The sequence below is a fragment of the Telmatherina bonti genome, assembly GCF_933228915.1.
Source record: "Telmatherina bonti genome assembly, chromosome: 13".
Classification (NCBI taxonomy): Eukaryota; Metazoa; Chordata; class Actinopteri; order Atheriniformes; family Telmatherinidae; genus Telmatherina; species Telmatherina bonti.
This window is the reverse complement of record NC_136611.1, coordinates 38,737,944-38,757,575: the sequence shown is the minus strand read 5'-3', so window position 1 is coordinate 38,757,575 and position 19,632 is coordinate 38,737,944. Positions and strand designations below refer to the sequence as shown.

General features: G+C 41.1%; 1 protein-coding gene across 1 annotated transcript in view; it reads left to right on the top strand.

The window, feature by feature from the left end:
* Window positions 1-19,632, top strand: part of LOC306764582 (whirlin-like) — a gene marked incomplete at its 3' end in the record, with an annotated part of 443,341 nt that overhangs the window by 192,723 nt on the left and 230,986 nt on the right. The window contains exons 4-5 of the mRNA XM_079251756.1: window positions 18,617-18,870; window positions 19,309-19,345. Coding sequence (XP_079107882.1) covers window positions 18,617-18,870; window positions 19,309-19,345 — 291 coding nt within the window. The remainder of the gene's footprint in view (window positions 1-18,616; window positions 18,871-19,308; window positions 19,346-19,632) is intronic.

Below are 19,632 nucleotides of genomic sequence, written 5' to 3'. Positions count from 1 at the left end.
GAGTCCTGGGATTACCGCCACGACAGGCACCAACGACCTTACAGCCACAGCTCCGGCTGGCCGCCTCAACAATAGAGGCACGGAACACAGCCCATTCGGACTCAATGTCCCCCGCCTCACTCGGGACATGGTTGAAGCTCTGCTGAAGGTGGGGGTTGAAGCTCACTCTGACGGGGGACTCAGCCAGACGTTCCCAGCAGACCCTCACAACACGTTTAGGCCTGCCAGATCTGACCGGCTTCCTCCCCCACCATCTGAGCCAACTCACCACCAGGTGGTGATCAGTTGAAGCTCCGCCCCCCTCTTCACCTGAGTGTCCAAGGCATGTGGCTGCAGGTCCGACGATACGACTACAAAAATCGATCATCAGGGAATCCTGATGCCAGGTGTACATATGGACACTCTTATGTTGGAACACGGTGTTCGTTATGGACAATCCATGACGAGCACAGAAGTCCAATAACAAAACACCATTTGGGTTCAGAGGGGGGTGACCATGCCTCCCAATCACTCCCCTCCAGGTCTCACTGTCATTGCCCACGTGAGCATTGAAGTCCCCCAGCAGAACAATGGAGTCCCCAGAAGGAGCACCCTCCAGCACTCCCTCCAAGGACTCCAGAAAGGGTGGGTACTCTGAAGTGCTGATGGGTGCATAAGCACAGACAACACTCAGGACCCGTCCCCCCACCCGGAGGCGGAGGGAAACTACCCTTTCATCCACCGGGGTAAACCCCAACGTGCAGGCACCAAGCTGGGGGCTGATGAGAATGCCCACACCTGCTCGGCACCTCTCACCATGAGCAACTCCAGAGTGGAAGAAGGTCCAGCCCCTCTCGAGGGTTCTGGTTCCAGAGCCCAAGCCATGCGTCGAGGTGAGTCCAACTACATCTAGCCAGAACCGCTCAACCTTGCGCACAAGCTCAGGCTCCTTCCCCACTAGAGAGGTGACGTTCCACGTCCCTAGAGCCAGCTTCTGCAGCTGGGGATCGGACCGCCAGGGTCCTCCCACAGATGATGAGCCCACGGTAGGTGGGGCCCATGTAACCCTTTTGGGCTAAGCCCGAACGGGCCCCACAGGCAAATGCCCGGCCAACAGACGCTCTCTCTTGTGCCTCACCCCCAGGCCTGGCTCCAGAGGGGGTCCCGGTCCCAAGGAAACATTTATGCCCATGATTGTAGTCATCATAGAGGTCTGTGAGATGTACTTAGTCTGGTCCCTCCCCTAGACCCGTTTGCCATGGGTAACCCTACCAGGGGCATAAAGCCCCTGACAACATATCTGCTAGGATCTTCGGGACACACAAACCCCTCCGCCACGGTAAGGTGACGGCTCAGGGATGGGTGCAAGCAGGTTGAACTAAGCCAACAACATGAGTGGCGAGTTGAACCAGTTGGGTGAGATTGTGTAGTAATTTTGGGCTCAGTGAGCGTCTGATTTGAAAGAACTTGTTGAAGTTGTTCAGAGACAATATCTGGGTGAGGGTCCGCTGGATCCATCCTTTGGCCTGATTGTTCAGCTGTAGGTTCGGAGCTATTTTCAGGAGAATTTCTGGAGATTGTGGCAGGTAGGCAGAAAGCATCCTCTAATTAGAAACAGATAAAAAAAAAAAAAAAAAAAAAAAAAACAGAGGGCAAAAGAACAAGTCGAGCAAAAATAGAGATGGCTGGGATCTGTTACCATCGGTGAACAACAATCTGGCAGTGGCTGGAAGGCTCAGCTGGTCTTATTTACTGAAACTTGATTGTCAGTTGAGGCGCAGGGCCAGGTGCCAGGGAAACAGGTATGCCCACAACAGCCACACACCAGAACAGACATCACAACAATGTCCAGAATAGTACACTGAAGATGGAAGATGTGGGGTTGTTCATTTTGTCAATTTAAATCATCAGACCATACATGTTATAATTACACTCCATATCCAAACATAACTTAAGCTACCTGCACTGGTATAAACTGTCAGAATCCAAGATTTGCATTTTTCGGTCATGAGTACAAAGCATAGAACAGTTGTAATTTGAGCGTTATGCTCCACCCACTTCCTCTCTTCAAACTCGACTGGGAACAGGCTTATCCAGAGAAGCTGCAGACGCCATTGTGCATGAGTTGCGGAGGCGGACAACACCTGAATTTATTCAAGGTAAAACAAATGTATATCTTTCATAATTAGCCAGAAAAATCCAGACTTTGAAAGCAAGCATTTTATTGATTATAGAGTTTAAGTGTGATGAATTTCAATAGGCTGTTTAAAGTTGTAAGTAAATTATGTGTCGTAGCTCATTTGCTAGCTAGTCCTAAAAAAGGTGGTGCGGTTAGCTGGTGTATAAGCTGCTAATTATGTCTTAGATTTAATTCTTGCAGCTTTAAGCAGTCTGACTGGAATATAAAATGGCATTGTTTTGCTAACTAGACTTTGATTTGGGGAAGTTGACAATATCACTGAACCCTTTTATTATATGTATAATTAGATTGCTTTCCTGGTGTGACTGTGGGTGACTTGATTTCTATGACGCTGTTTCATACAGGTAAGATTCATGTTGAAGGCATAGTTATAAACTGATGAATGAGCCAAAGGCGAGCAGGTTATTTCCTCCAAACGGCGTTAAGCAACTAAGCGGGGCATAGACCGACACAGCAAACTGGTGTCTGATTAAGCTTCTGCCAGTCAGATGCTGCCGAAAGGTGAAAGAACAGCACTTACGTAGGCATCATTATTTGCTGCCAGTCAGGTTTTTTTTTTCTTTTTTTTTTTTTTCTCATTAACATGTTGGAATAAAAGTTTTTTGTTTTGGCGCTCATCATAATGCATCACAAGATAAGTAAGGTGGGTTTTAGTGGCTGTTTGGCATGGACGCGATGGAATGTGTGGGCGGGTCTGAGGTGCGCTTGACTGTGCCCCTGGTGCAGATGGGGGAGTGTGCACGCTTGGTAGCGAGCTAAATGTGAAGTATTAATCAGTGTATCAACAAGCTCCAAGCTCTAGAAAAAGGCCCGTTCTTTCACACTTAAATCAAGTGTTAAGTTTCAGGGAGTTTGTCGTGTTGGAGAACCAGGCCACAGAGGAAATGGATCTCCCCTGCATTCTTTTTGGAATGTCACTATCTGGTCGCAGCCATTAATAATAGTGTTCTAACAGGAGAATGCTTTATTCTTTTCTTCCAAATTGGACTTACATGTTTATTTTGGACACAAGAGAAAAACACAATATAGCACATGTCCTGTCAATGTTCAAGAGAATAAATTAAACAAAATAAATAAATCAAATACTCTGATTGGTTATATCCACTTTAAACGATTGTCAGTAATTTTAAATGTCAATGTTTATCGTATAGTTTATAGATGTAAAGTTTTTAGTGTATTTAAAGTGTTCCTCTGTCTTCCACAGAGTTTGCTTGCAGTAACTATCTTTGCTATGGATACATGGATTCCCATGGTTTCAATCAGGCCAGGTCCTGTCATCCTCACATGATCGGAAAAAAAAATTGACGTCCCGCTAGGCATTAGCAACCGGTTGATAAGCTTAATAGTTTTTTTTATTCAGCTCCCTCTTTAATGTTAGATCTGACTGTGCAAAGAGTCTAAAGTAACATAAATTTAATGAAATTTATATCTCTACAACTTTTTGTCTCAATGATCTACAAGTAATAAAATGGGTTAAAAGAAAGGGGACAAGACTCTACAAATTTGGTCCATATTCTGGAGGGAATTATTTATTGGACACATCCATGTTAATGAAGTCAGAATTGGCAAATCTATGTTTGACAACGTGAGGTTTATTGTGGTCTAAAAGTCTTCTTTTTTGAGTTCAATTCAATTAAATTTTATTTATATAGCGTCAAATCACGGCAATGCCATCTCAAGACGGTTTACAGACAGAAAAAAAACATAATGAAAGCCAATTCATAACAGCCTATATAAGGAAACCAACAGATTGAGTTGGAGGAACCTCAGTGTATCAGGAAATGTCCCTCAGCAGTCTAAACCTATAGCAGCATAACTAAGGGATGCTAACCATCCCTAGCTATAGGACTTATCAAAAAGATAAGTCTTCAGCCTAGTCTTAAAGGTGGGGAGGGTGTCTGCTTCCCTAACACTAACTGGGAGCTTATTCCATAAGAGAGGGGCCTGATAACCAAAGGCTCTGCCTCCTGCTCGGCTCTTTGAGACTCTAGGAACCACAAGTAAGCCTGCAGTCTGGGAACGAAGTACTCTGCTTGGTATATAAGGAACTATGAGGTCTTTGATATATAGTGGTGCCTGGCTGTGGAGGGCTTTATATGTAAGGAGAAGGATTTTAAATTCTATTCTAGATTCAACAGGCAGCCAATGGAGAGAGGCTAAAACTGGAGAAATATGATCTCTCCTGCTGGTTCTGGTCAGGACTCTGGCTGCAGAATTCTGGATCAGCTGAAGGCTTTTCAGGGCATATTTAGGACAGCCCAGTAATAGAGAGTTACAGTAATCTAGTCTCGAAGTAACAAAAGCGTGAACCAGTTTTTCTGCATCACTCCGAGACAGAATGTCCCTAATTTTGGCTATATTACGTAAATGAAAGAAGGCTGTTTTAGTAACCTGCTTAATATGTGGGCCAAAGGACAGGTCACGGTCAAATATTACTCCAAGGTTTCTCACTGTAGCACTGGAAGCTAAAGTAATGCCTTCCAGGTTCATTAGAAAACCGGAAAATTTAGCTCTGAGTTTTTCAGATCCAACGAGAATTACTTCAGTCTTATCTGAGTTTAAGAGGAGAAAATTTCTAGACATCCAAGTCTTTATGTCTATGAGACAATTTTGTAGCCTATCGGGCTGATTTGTTTCATCTGGTTTAAAGGATAAGTATATCTGAGTATCATCTGCATGACAATGAAAGTTTATTCCATGCTGTCTAATAATTTTGCCTAAAGGGAGCATATATAGCGTGAAGAGTATTGGTCCAAGTACAGAACCTTGAGGAACTCCATGACTTACTGTAGTTTGGGAGGAGGACTTGTCATTTACATGAACAAACTGAAGTCTATCAGATAAATATGATTTAAACCAGCTTAACGCTGTACCTGTAATTCCAACCACCTGTTCTAGTCTCTGTAACAGAATGTTATGATCGACTGTATCAAATGCAGCACTAAGATCAAGCAAGATAAGTACGGACAGAATTCCTTTGTCTGAGGCCATAAGAAGGTCATTAGTAACTTTCACCAATGCCGTCTCAGTGCTATGATGAGCTCTAAATCCTGACTGAAACTCCTCGCATAAATTATTTCTGCTCAGGTGGGCATGTAGCTGAGCTGAAACTATTTTCTCCAGAATTTTGGACATAAACGGGAGGTTAGATATAGGTCTATAATTTGCTATCACCTCTGGATCCAGAGATTGCTTTTTAAGTAAAGGCTTGATTACAGCAGTTTTAAATGATTGTGGTACATATCCTGTCACTAAAGACATATTGATAAGATTTAGTAGTGATGTATTAATTAAAGGGAAAATGTCCTTAAAGAGGCTCGTTAGGAGAGGGTCTAAGATACAGGTGGATGGTTTAGATGAAGCTATTATTTTAGTTAATTCAGAGGGTTGGACAGGACAGAAACTATTTAGACACAAGTCAGATCCTGGTTCTAAGGATGCTTCGGAGACCACAACAGGCTCAACATTATAGGTAGAAGGAAGAGTATTGTGAATTTGATCTCTAATAGTGTCAATTTTATTCCTGAAAAAATACATGAAATCATCACAGCTAAGTGAGAAAGGAATACATGGCTCCACAGCGCTCCGGCTCCTAGTAAGCCTAGCTACAGTGCTGAAAAGAAACCGAGGGTTGTTTTTGTTTTCCTCTATCAATGATGAATAATAAGCTGTTCTTGCCGTACGTAAGGCTTTTTTGTATACGATTAAACTTTCTTTCCAGGTTAAGTGAGACTCCTCTAGTCCTGATGAACGCCATCTGTTTTCCAAACGCCTTGACGCCTGTTTTAGAGCTCGAAGCTGGGAATTAAACCAGGGAGCCTTCATAATCTTACCTAATTTCTTCTTCTGTAGGGGAGCAACATTATCCAAGGTTGTACGCATTGAAGCTGTTATAGTATCAATTCAACATTTCCACGTTCTGACAGGTTATCCACCTGATGTATCTCATGATGTATTTGAGAGTATTTAACCTGTAGATTTGGCTTACTGTTTGTCATCACTGATTTTGAAAAAGTATTTGACCATCAGTGATATGAACAACGCAGCATTGGCCTGTCTCTATAAGTGGTCAGACAAATTAAATAAGCCTCACATTGTACCACAAGACTTCTCAGCTCAGAAAACTATTGGAGGATGAGAATTGGAGTTTGCTAAAGCTCCGTCCCTTACTTGTCAGTCATTTGGTGGCACAAAATGAACCAGCCTGGTTGGTGTTAATCAATTTAAAAGACATTGTTGAACTCATTGTTACGGCAACTCATACTGATGACCATTGCTTACCTTGAAAGTAAGCTCACAGAGCACAGACAACAATACCAGGAATTGTTTTCAACAACCAGACTGCTGCCAAAGCATCACCCAATTGAGCACTACTGTTACATGATAAGGAGCTTTGGTACACTGGTCGTACTATGGACGCTTAGATTTGAAGCTAAGCATAGTTATTTTATGCAGATTGTCAAGAATACAAGTTGTTTTAAAAACATTCCACTAACTCTTGCTACAAAGCATTAATACATGATAGTATTTCACTTGAAATCATCCTACTATGAGAATGCTAGTCTTGAAGTACCCAATGCATCTTTGTTTACAGTTGATCTTTTGTATCAAGGCATTGCTTTGTCAGTGAACACTAAATATTTAGATATAACTGAAGTCCATCTTGCAAAAGTAGACTCCATAGGTGGCATAATTTACAGTGTGGACATGATAGTTGTATATGGGTCAACAAGTGGCATGCCAGAGTTTGCTGAGATCATTCACGTGTATATCATAAAAAAGTAAAAAAGGAGCTACATCTTGTCATGAGACTATTTTGCGGGTGGTACACTGAGCGCTACAGAGCCTTTGAATAACCACATGACCAACAAGAGAACTGAAGCTTTTGGAGCTAAAGAAAATGGCTGACCTTTAACCTCTTGCAGAATACTCAGTGGGTTGAGATTCATGGTGACGTTAAAAAGGAACATTGTTATTAAAGGTCTGTTCTTTGTATTAAAGGGGGGATTCTATCAAAGGTCACTACTTTAGGTTAACTGTAGTTAGTACATATGTATGAAATGTTGGGTGGTAATTTTAAATAGTTCATTTCTTTGGGTAGCATAGACAAATGTATACATTTTATATTTTAATTCACAACCAACAAAATCTGCTTTCAAAGTAGGATTGGGTAATACAGCTTTAAGCATTTATCACTATTTAATACTGTATAATTTTTAAGGAAAAAAAATATAATATACCCTTATAATTAAATTCTCATCTCAAATTGTACATTTATTGATCCAAAATGTCACCAACATTAAGTGCTTGGTAACCAATTGTGCAAGACCAGATGCATTTATTCACCCATGTAGAGGTGTAGAAAGTAAGCCAAGGATTCACTGTAGCAACATCAATACAAACATGCATTTCTTTAAACTAACTCGAATGTAAATTTATCATGGGTTTCAAACTTTCAAAAGATGAAAAAAGATGATTGAGGTTTTCAAGATTTTTGGTCAAACCATTTCTTGGTTCAGTATAGATTACTTACCATGCCGAAGCAAGAGGGGAAAAGTCTTGCTCTGGAATGTTATTTTTAAACCCGAGTCATTTTTGGTTGTTTTCTGCAAAATTGCATAATTTCTTTGAAGTTGACGGGCAGAAAGCAGCATCTCCTTTGGGACTGGGTAGAGAGAAGGGGTTATCTATTCTTAAATCTGTACTTCTCCAATTAATGTCTTGTCCCTTGTAAATTTTTGGAGCACTGAAGCCTCCCAAAAGACTTTCTTCTGCTGAAATTTTACAACTTAAGCAAATATGCTTGTTTTTTTATTTGAAAAAAATAAGGTATTGCCCAACCCTGTTTGTGTGTTCTGTGGGTCTTTATAGTTTTAATTTTTAATCAGATTTTATGCCCTGTTTTTCGATTTTACAGAGTGAGAAGAATGACTGGCCTTTTCTCTTGAACGTGGTCCTTCCGGACAACACCAGTCAAAGGTTGGCCCTTTTAAATGGGTGCCCAGACACAGTTAAGGAACTTGTGAAAGAAGTCCATTGTCAGTGTGGGCTGATTTCAAATGTGAGAATTCAGTTTATGGACCCACTCTCCGACAATGAATTCATGAATCTCACCAATACACGTGAGCTCCAACAGAGAGGCACTATCAAAGTCATTCTACTTTCAGAAGCATCATCTTCAGTATCCTCAGCTTGTTCATATTTTTTTGCCTCCCGATTGGAGGAAACTTCTCCATTGAGTGTGGACACTGACATAGTTTCCTCCCCCAGTTCCAAATCATCTACCTATAAGGAAAGATGGCCATCAACATTTATTGTTCCTGAGTTTTCCTATTATAATGAGTTGAAGCTTCAGCAAGCAAATGAAGAATATAGGGAAACAGGAAATAGACTCATTCCAGATTTCAAACTCCAATCAAAAATCCCTGGGGCACTTATCCAAGAGATAGTCCGCTATAGGGTATATGTAACAGACAAACAGTTTAACAGTGTTGGGGAGGCCCTCATCTCACGCATCCCTGTTTGTCAGAGGGGCGCACAATAACTAGCTATGCTTGATGGAAGAACAGTTTGAAAAGTAAACTGGCACACTACCGCACAGAGTTAAGGAAGCTTGGGTGTCCTGAGATAGTAGTGAACGCAATGGCCAACAAGCCACAAGGCAGTAGTCCTGCTTTTGGAATAAAAAAAAAAACATGCAGTGAAGTGAACTATTGCCCCCCATTTCCAACGGGTGAAAGTAAAGTTAGTTTGGAAAAACCTAGAATGGAACTACTAGCAAACGTACAGAAGAGAAATGCCAAAGAAGACGTCAGAGCAAATATGGACAAGATGTTTGAATATGAAGTTGTGCGGGATGCTCCAATGGGCCAGGATTTCAAAGACAGATGGCCAGCCCTGTTTGATGCAAATAAGGTATGTTTTTTTCCTTCTATGGGGAGAAGGAATGCTTGATTGAATAAAACTTTAATGTCATGAAGCCAGCGTCCCAGCACGATGACGTCTCACTTCAGTACAACCCGTCCAAAAGCAGACAAATGACCGATACAACATAAACAGGATCAGGCAGACTGAAGCTGCAGCCACTTGTGTGGCAAAGCTTTTTGTAACTGGAATTTTCTTTATATTTCTTTAATGAAAATTGTAGACTCCATATGGCAGTATTTTAAAGGTCAAAGTACTACCTCGGTGCCAAAGTCTCAGTATCTGGCAAAGATAGGCCAAGTGTCTGCATAAAAATGAGTGTTCTAAAATCATTTTTAAATACTTATGCTTTATATATTTGTTTTTCAGATGAAAGCTGAGTTCAAGAGATTGATGACCCTTCCACTTCAGTTACGTTTCCTGTCTCAGCTGGACATTTTATCAGACAAACTACTCACCCTGTATCAGAAGAGAGGAGGACAAATTGGGAAAAAGCTGAAGAAGCAGATGGAACAACTGACAGATGTAAGGGGACAGTGACATGTTACCTATAATTTTGCAAAGTATGTGTATATATATATATATATATATATATATATATATATATATATATATATATATATATATATATATATATATATATAGGCCAGGACAGGCCAAGGGCAGCTGCCCCAACAACCAGGGCCCTCAGCAACCCCAATAAAGGAGCCGCCACCGGCCCCAGGAGGCACCAACGAGGCACCAACGAACCACATGCAAAAGTGGGGGGGGGCAAAGAAGAGGAGGGGCGGGAGAAGGAGAGACAGACCAAGGGCCCACCGCCCCCACACCCCTAGGAGACGCCCCCACCCAGAGACACGTTGCATTCCCTTCTCCTTTACACACCAACACATTCACACCCCTTCACCATCAGCCTGGTATACACACACATCTACACACACACACACACCTACAGACCCACACATACATCTATACACATACACACCCATTCTAACAGATACACGGCCAAAAGTTTAGTCCACCTCCAAAACCCTACATCCCACTCCCCCCCCCTGCCCATCACAACACCCCTTCTCATTCTACCTACCCTAGAACAAACCACTACAACTCCCCACTTCTCTCACTGAAGTCCTTCCCCCTTCATAATCATGACCCTTCACCCCCCTATACACCTACATACACATGCACCCCCCCCACTCCCCCCTACACACGGGCCACTACCCCCCATACACATGCATCTCAATACTCCTCTATATACACACCCCTATCTCCCATGCATTTAACACCAGATTATCCACACACAAGCCCTTACCCCCTCCCACACACACACACACACACCCACTCCCTCATTCACAACCCCAACCCCCCACACAATCATGTACTATCACACTCCCCAAAACCTCCACCCCCACACCTACATGCCCTAACACACTCCCCCTTACACACAACCCTACCCCCCACAAACTCATGCTCCACTACACTCCCCATAAACCCCCCACATATAAACCACCACACACCTCCTACACCCCACACACTCATGTACTATCACAGTCCCCTAAACCTCCACCCCAACACCCCTCACACACTCCCGCATACACACACCCCTCACCTTCGGTACCTTCATGTACCGCTACAATCCTCTATACACACCCCGCATATACACCACCGCACTCCCTCATACATACACCCCCACACATACATGCCTCAACACACTCCCACATACACGCACCCCTACCCCCCATACATTCATGTACCACTACACTCCTCCATACACACCCCATATATACACAGGCACCCCCCCCATCCTCAACTATCTTGGGCCCGGGTCCCTCTGCCGGGCACCAGGACCCGCACCCCGCCCACCCCACAGCGGCACGGCCACCCGTCACGGAGCCAATACCCGCCGATCCAGCCCCCTCCAGCGACCTCGCCCCACCGCCAAAAGGCAACTCCAACCATTGATCAACCCAAGGCCTCCCGCCAGGTCTGGAAACCTAGCCCCCCCAGTAATGAAGCAGCCAAGATCCCCGTCCAGGGGTCCACCCCAGACCCACAGCCACCTGAGCCACCCAGCCAATCCCCAGCCCCGAGCAGGATGAGGTCACACCCCCCCCCCCTACACTAAGTGATGGAGCTGATCACAGGAGACCAGAGAGAGTGAAATCCAACTGACTGATCCTTTGAGGAGGCAGACATCATTTCCATGCTGATGTAATCTAATAACAGATTTCTAAACTGCTGGATACACAGATTCTGTTTGCTTTTCCAGTTCACAAGGATAGTTTTCTTTGCAATGCACAGGCTGCTGAGGATTGGTTTTGCTAAATTAAACCCTGTTATTTTCACCTAAGTGACTCAAGAGGCCCAGTTTGGGGTTTGCAGGGATATTACATTTAAACCAGTCTGACAGATCTTTACATACCTGGAGCCAGAACCTCTGGACAGGTGGACAAGACCATAAGGCATGGTAGTAGCTGTCAATCATGTTGTCAGTACAGTGTGAACAGATATGTGAGTGTAACAGACCCATCTTGAACATCCTGTGTCCTGTATAATGAGTTCTGTGTAGAATTTTGAATTGTATTAATTGCATGCTTGAATTCTTAGTCATTTTGAATGTGTTTGAGCAGATTTGTGACCATTCATTTTGATTGAAGTTGCTGGATAAGTCTGCTTCCCATTTAGAAGTTGGGAGAGAGATGGAATCTTCTAGCTTCAATAGTAATCTGTATATTTTGGATCGTAGCTTCGGGGCCTTAAGATTTAGGAATTCTGCAACCCTTATAGGTAACTGTAAGTTTAGTTGATCAGTGGTGTATTTCTTACTTATGATAGATTTAAGTTGGTGGTATTCTAAGAATTTGGTGCTGCTGAATTCATACCGTGAAGAAATTGCATCAAATGGCAGAAAGTTTCCATTTTCTACTATATGTTCTAACTGCTTTACTCCTTTATTCTTCCACTGAGGGAAGTTTATCATCTTTCTGTTTTGCAGGAAGTCAGGATTGTTCCAGATGGGTGGTAGCTTACATGGAATAAGCGCAGACTTGGTTACTTTCAGGAATTCCCACCAAGCCGTTAAACTGGAGCTGATGTTAATGCTTTTAAAACACTTATATGACTTGACAGTTGAGCTGATGAATGGTAAATCAGAGATGACTAAATCCTCACACAATGCTTGCTCAACATCCAGCCATGGCTCATCCAAAGACCTTGGATTAAGCCACTTGGAGATGCATTGCAGCCTGTTACATAAGAAATATTGATTAAAATTTGGCAGGTCCAACCCACCTCTGTCTTTGGTCTGTTGTAAAGTTTTTAGACTAATGCGGGATGGCTTGTTTTTCCAGAGAAATCTGGATATGTGGGAGTCTAGTGATTTAAACCAAGTGGAGGATGGTCTGATGGGAACCATTGAGAAAAGGTAATTAACTTTTGGTAAAACCATCATTTTAACAGTGGAAACCCTCCCCATAAGTGATATGGGCAAGCGGTTCCACCTTGAGAGGTCATCCTCTACTGTTTTTATTAGCTGATCATGATTTAACTTTATTAGTTCGGTTAGTCTGGGAGAGATTATTATACCTAAATAACTAATATTTCCTGACTGTATAGTGGTGTTAGATATGTTTTTAAAGTCACAGTTAATGGGCATTGCTTTAGTCTTTAACCAGTTAATAGAATAGTCTGATATTGAAGAGAATGTATTAATTAGTGTGATTGTTTGAGAAAGTGTTGTTTGTGAGTTGTGAAGGAAAAGTAAAATGTCATCTGCATAAAGACTAATTTTATGTTCAATATTTTTAGCTTGAATTCCTTTGATTTCTGGGTTTTGTCTTATGGCAGCTGCCAGGGGTTCGATAAAAATGGCAAAGAGTGATGGAGAAAGTGGGCAGCCCTGTCTGGTGCCTCTCTGTAAGCAGAAGTTTGGAGAAGTTTTGTCATTAGTCTTCACACATGCATTCGGGTTGTTGTATAATATTTGTATATGTATAATATAAATGATGACCCAAACCCAAATTCTTTTAAAGTTGCAAATAAAAGTTTCCAGTTTACACGGTCAAATGCTTTTTCTGCATCTAAAGAAATAACTGTGGACTTCAGATTGTGTAGAGTTGAATAATCTATTATGTTAATTAATCTGCGCATGTTAGTGTAGGAATGTCTACCTTTTATAAAGCCTGTTTGATCAGGGTGAATAATGGAAGGGGTTATTTTCTCTATCCTTCTGGATAGAGCTTTGCTGATTATTTTGAGATCTACGTTTATTAATGAAATTGGACGATAACTGGATGGGAGTGTAGGGTCCTTTCCTGGTTTTAATAGGACTGAAATATTCGCCAAGTTCATATTGGAGGGTATTTTTTGCTTTTCCTTTATTTCTAATACCATGCTGTAAAAGGTTGGAGCCAGTGTGGTCCAGAATTCTTTGTAGAATTCAGCTGGATAACCATCTGGACCCGGTGCTTTATTATTTGGCATACGGTGGAGAGCTTCATGGAGCTCATGAACTGAAATAGGTGAATCTAGAGCCATTTTATTTTCCTGATTTATTTTAGGAAGATTGATGCTGCTAAGAAATTGGTTAATATTCTCATCTGTTGGATTTATTTGTGATGAATATAATGCTTTGTAAAATTCTTTGAAAGTATTGTTCATCATGTCAGGATCATGGCTGATATTTCCTTCTGAATCTTTTATAGAGGAAATTGTTGTTTTCTCCTTATTTGCCTTTAGTTGTTGTTTCATTTTAAAATATTGATCTTTCAAGTCCCACATCAAGATAAAATCAGGACACGTCATGTCTAAAAGAGCCTAACAAATGCATATTGGGTGAAATATGTTTAATGTGGTGTAAACCATTCATTTTGCCTGGCAAGAAAATCCCTTGCAAGGTTTGGGAATTCAGAAATTTACAAAAACATCCTAAAAATTTATAATCAAAGATTTTGGGGTTATTTCAGTGAAAAATATACTATCTGTAGAAGAATAGTTTTGTAAGCATGGCATTACTTTTTGTTTTTATGCAAATGACACTGAAGAAAAGTAATGCTTACTGCATAAAACCACTTGTATGTTGTAATTATGAAATTAAAGCCTGGATGTCTGAATTTTCTTCATATAAATGATAAAAACTGAGGCATTATTACGGTCTGAAAGATGCTTCTTCAGCCTGCCTAGACCTGGTATACTTGGGTCAGTATCTCACACCCTCAGTGACAAGCCTCAGCATGAAATTGGTCAGTGCTCTGAAGTTTGATGCACAGGTTAGCTCCGTTGTTAAAACCAGTTTCTTTCAGTTTAGACGATTGTCCAAAGCCAAGCCGTTTCTTTCTTGTCATGATTTTAAGATTTAATTTCATGTTTTTATCATGAATCGCCCGGATTACTGCAACGCACTTTATGTCGGGCCCAGTCAGTCAACTCTCAGTTGACTGCAGCTCGTTCAGAACGCTGCAGCTCGGCTTTTAACTGGTTCCAAGAAACAGGAGCCCATCACTCTGGTTTTAAAGTCTCTGCATTGGTTACCTGCGTCGTTCTGTATTGATTGTAAAATTCTTTTATTTGTTCTTAAACGTCAACATGGCCTTGCCCCACAGTACCTGTCCGACCTGCTGGTTGTCCCCCAAACCAAGATGAAATCCAGGGCGGACCGTTCCATTTCAGTTGTTTGTCCAAAACTATGGAATTCCCTGCCGCTGCACCTGAGATGGGCCAGGTCTCTTTCTGCTTTTAAATCTGCTCGTAAGAGTCACCTTTTTTTCACTGGCTTTTAACACTGCTTGAGTTGTTGACTTCTTTTAATGTTTTTGTCACATAGTGTGTTATTGTGACTAATAATTTTATTGTTTTTGTACTATTTTTTTTATTCTGTAGGATAAAGTTGTTGAGCCTGGGATTGTGTACAGTGCTTTGGTTAACTGTGTTGTTTTAAAGTGCTCCATTAATAAAGTTGGATTGGATTTGCTGCTACTAAAGCTTTTTTTCTTCTTTTTCCTTCTTCAAAATTCATAAATGTACATTACATACTGAAGTAGTTCTGTGTTTGTTTTGACTAATTACCACTGTTGCCAGCAGGGTAGTTTAGTTTTGATTGTTAATCTAACCTGGCAGAAATCAGATTCATTTGAGGTTATCAATCTTCTTTCCAGTCTGTTTGGGTAATGAAAAAGGCAATAATTATAATTCTTTGAGATGGTTGGGAGAGGTGCTACCTTAGCACCATGCACCATGCTTTTGGCAAATGTGAAAGATTTGGTTGGGATATTCTCCAAGTCATACGATCTACAGGTCAAAAGTCCATTCACCAAATAAACAAAGCCTGAATGCTTCATTGAAGACTTTCAATATGCCCTTTTGTGTGTGTTTTTAAGATATTAACATATCTCAAAGGAATTCCTTTTACTGTGTAAAGTTAAAGTTGATCTACTGTGAGAAAATAATTAGATTTTTTCAGACGCATTATAGCAGGATAACAATTAGTAAAGTTGGAGACAGTGATTTTTATGCATTGAATCTGGAATCTGTTCTGCATCCAGGGATCTGGTGAGGAAGATATAGATGCTGGGAGGGAGTTCATTTTGAAGGAACTGTCCATCTACTTCAGTGAAACCCTTAAAACCTGATAAAAGAGCGTGTGGTGAGTAATAGTTGCTTGTGTAGGAAGCAGATTTTAGGTAAAGAGTTGTAAATTAAAATGTAGAAGGGTCTGAATAAAAAGGGGGAAAAACTACCAGGAAAACTGTTTTTTTTATATTTTATTAATTCTATCATCATCATTATTTTTTTTTTTTATCTCTTCCATACCAGCATACACTACATATGCTGAAAAAATGTAGGTGTCAGTTCATCAGTGCTTTTAAACTTTTAAAAGAAACAAAAATACAACTTTTAGTTTTTTGTTTTTTTTTAATATATAAAATGGAAATCTTACATTTTTTGTTAAAACGAAAAACTTAATTCAACACAGCACTCCCTTTTGCTTTCATATGAGTTAGCACCGTAAATATTTTTCACTTCAGAAATCACTTATTGGCGTGCTGCTTAGGAGTATTTGTATGGACCATAATCCTAAAGTGCGTGTCTTTTTAAAGGATTGATTTTCTGCCATTAGGTACCGAGATGAGATCCTCAGACCCCTTGTGGGACCATATGCTGGTGCGGTTGGCCCTGGGTTCCTCCTAATGCAAGACAATGCTAGACCTCATGTGGCTGGAGTGTGTCAGCAGTTCCTGCAACACCAAGGCATTGATGTTATGGACCGGCCCGCCCGTTCCCCAGACCTGGATCCAGCTGAGCACATCTGGGACATCATGTCTCGCTCCATCCACCAACGCCAAGTTGCACCACAGACTGTCCAGGAGTTGGCGGATGCTTTAGTCCAGGTCTGGGAGGAGATCCCTCAGGAGAACATCCACCGCCTCATCAGGAGCATGCCCAGGCGTTGTAGGGAGGTCATACAGGCACGCGGAGGCCACACACACTACTGAGCCTCATTCTGACTTGTTTAAAGGACATTACATCAAAGCTGGATCAGCCTGTAGTGTGTTTTTCCACTTTCATTTGGAGTAGAACTCCAAATCCAGACCTCCATGGGTTGATATGTTTGATTTTCATTGATAACTTTTGTGTGATTTTATTGTCAGCACATTCTGCTATGGAAAGAACAAAGTATTTAATAAAAATATTTCATTCATTCAGATCTACAATGTGTTACTTTAGTGTTCCTTTTAGTTTTTAGAGCAGTATATTTTGCACTGGCATTTGAGCCTCATTTCTGGCTTGGTTTTATGACACAGTTCAAGTGTTTCTCAGTAGTTTTGGGAAAAGTTTGGGCTCGTTGGTCACTGTCTTTCACAATAGCAACCTTTTTAACTGCTTGTAGCTTCAAGTCACTCCATGCATTAATTTTAATGTAATTGTAAAATACATAACCGGAGAAGTAGTTTTCTTAGTTTAGCAGTTTTCAACGGTTCAAGCATTTTTGTTTTGTTTTTTTTCTGCTAAATTGTCAATGTCTAATAAGGAAAAAATGTTCTGAGTGATTCTACACAAACATTTTTTTAAAAATTTGCTTTGGCTAAAAGTGTGGTTCATGTGGCAGAATAACATCCTTGTGCTTGAGCCAGACCATTCGTTTCACTGATTCTCTGAACACCAAATGACTTGCAGAACCCACACAGTCAGTATTAACACAAGGCATAAAGTGTCATTGTTTTCCCTCATTTTGAATTGGAAATGTTGTCAGGTTGGATTAACAAAAAATGACCTTTTGTAAACATCTGCAAACAAAAGCCCCTACAGAGACATACGGTGTTGGGAAGGTTTTGATTTGGGTACAATGCAAATTAATGTGTATCAGCATTAAATTGTGCTTTAGAATGAGCTTCTGTTTTTCCTTATGGCTAAATATTTCAGTATTTTTAAATACATTATCAGAGTATTTTGTCAAGATAAAAACACATCAGTGTTGAAATGGGTGTTTTTTTTTATTTATGGCACTGTACGCAAAGGAAGTAATATAGCTTTGTAAAGTAACTTAAATAGCATTAGTACAACTACATCATGAAAGTAAAACATAAATATATGTGACTATATAACAAAAATGCATTGATCTTATACAAATGAGTCATGCATGTATATCATAACTAAAATATGGAAAAGAATCATGATTTTATTCTAAGTTGACAACGTGAAATTTATATACTCGAGAGTGTGTGTTTAACTTTAGCATATTGCAAAAAAGTGTGAAAACACCACAGCATGACTTCTTTGTGCCCAAACGTATGGAGCTAAATCAGGGCCAATATGTTTGTTTATTTGAAACTGATTAAAATTAATTTAAAAATGAAAGTCAAGTTTTTAAGATGAACTCTGAAAAACAAATAATTGTATACAAAATAAAATTGAGTGAATCAAATGTTTGTATCAAATTTAATTCCAAAAGGGGTAAAATATTTTATTTTTGAAACATCTTGTTTCTAAAAATCAATTTTTCATTATTCAATATGATATTGTTTTGCGAGTTTGAGATTTTATTCACTCGGTTTTAGAATCTATCGGTTCAAATTTAGATTTTTTTCTGTCATTTTGTCAAACCTCACTCACAGTTTCAGATTTTTATTTCACTTTGCTGTTTTGATATTTAACTTGCAGATTCCTGTTTTTCAGCTTCAAACTTCTGGCCCTGATGTGGCGTGTGGGCGGGGCTTGGAAAATGATAGAAAAAAATCTTTTTTTTTTTAGAAAGTTTTTCTTTCAGTGAGCATTCCTGGTGTGCTTCTCTTTTTTCCTCTCTTCACACACACACACACACACACACACAGTCGTAGAGGTGAATAGAGGCGCGGCGTCGGACCACGCAGCACCTTTCTAGGCTCCATGTGATTGATGTTAGAAGATCCTACAGAAAGATCCTCTTAGTTTTTAGAGTGTTTCGTGACACAGATTCTCAGTCTGAATACGTTTTCAAAGAGAAGATGAACATGCAGGACTCTTTGTGCTCTGATGCAGGTGGGCGACCAGATCCTGGAGGTGAATGGCCAGAGCTTTGTCACCATCTCCCACGATGAGGCGGTTAACATCCTTAAAACAGGACATCAGCTGCTGATGAAGGTGAGGGATGTGGGCCGCCTCCCTCACGCTCGCACTGTTGTGGACGAGACCAAATGGATGTGCAGTCAGATTGATGTGGTTAGCGCTACAGCTAACTCCAGCACCATGGCTAACCTCGCTGGTGGTGCTGGTTTAGCTGTCTGCAGTGCAAGGTGAGTGAACCACAACCAAAGCAACAAGGATTTCTGATTGTTAAGCTTTAGCACTCATGTGGGGGGTGTCCTTCCTTCCCAAGCCATCAGGGTTGTCTGGGCGGTTGCTACGGAGCTCTAATCTGAACAGTTACAGTAGACATCCACCCCTGGAATCAGACGGAGCTCCTCAGATGCCCCCAGGCCAGATGAGATAAACTGAATATTAGTGGGACGCTAGAGAGGACGTTATGTCCAGAGGAAGGGCAGTAAGACGAAGACGAGCTGCCTTCTGTTTTTCTAAGCTCCTCTCAGAGAAGCTCCGCAGGCTAAGCGGTCATGTGCTTCACCTTCAGCAGCAAGACATTTACAATGTGGCTTCGCTTTCATGTGGTGGCCATCATCCAGTGCAGCTCATGTCTTCATGTTTACAGAGGTTCTTCCTCTTTTCTCCTGCAGGCCATCTTCAGCCAAAGCCCCGCCTGCATTTGGACAGGTGAGAAAGCTTCATAACGTTTCAGTCAGCATAGATATATGTGAACATTTTGGATTGTTTTTCTCACTCACTGAAGCTGTGACGGAGTGGACGGGAGACTGCAGAAGCAAGACGTTTCAAAACTAAACTGAATGAGATGATGGTGGTGATCACCTGGTCAGACAGCAGAGTGAAACTGTTTCACACTTTGGAAAACAGACTCCAATATCTACTGTAAACATTTTTAACGTGTGTCAATCATTTGGCTTTTAATCAGCAGAAATCAAGTGTTGCTTTTATTAATAAGG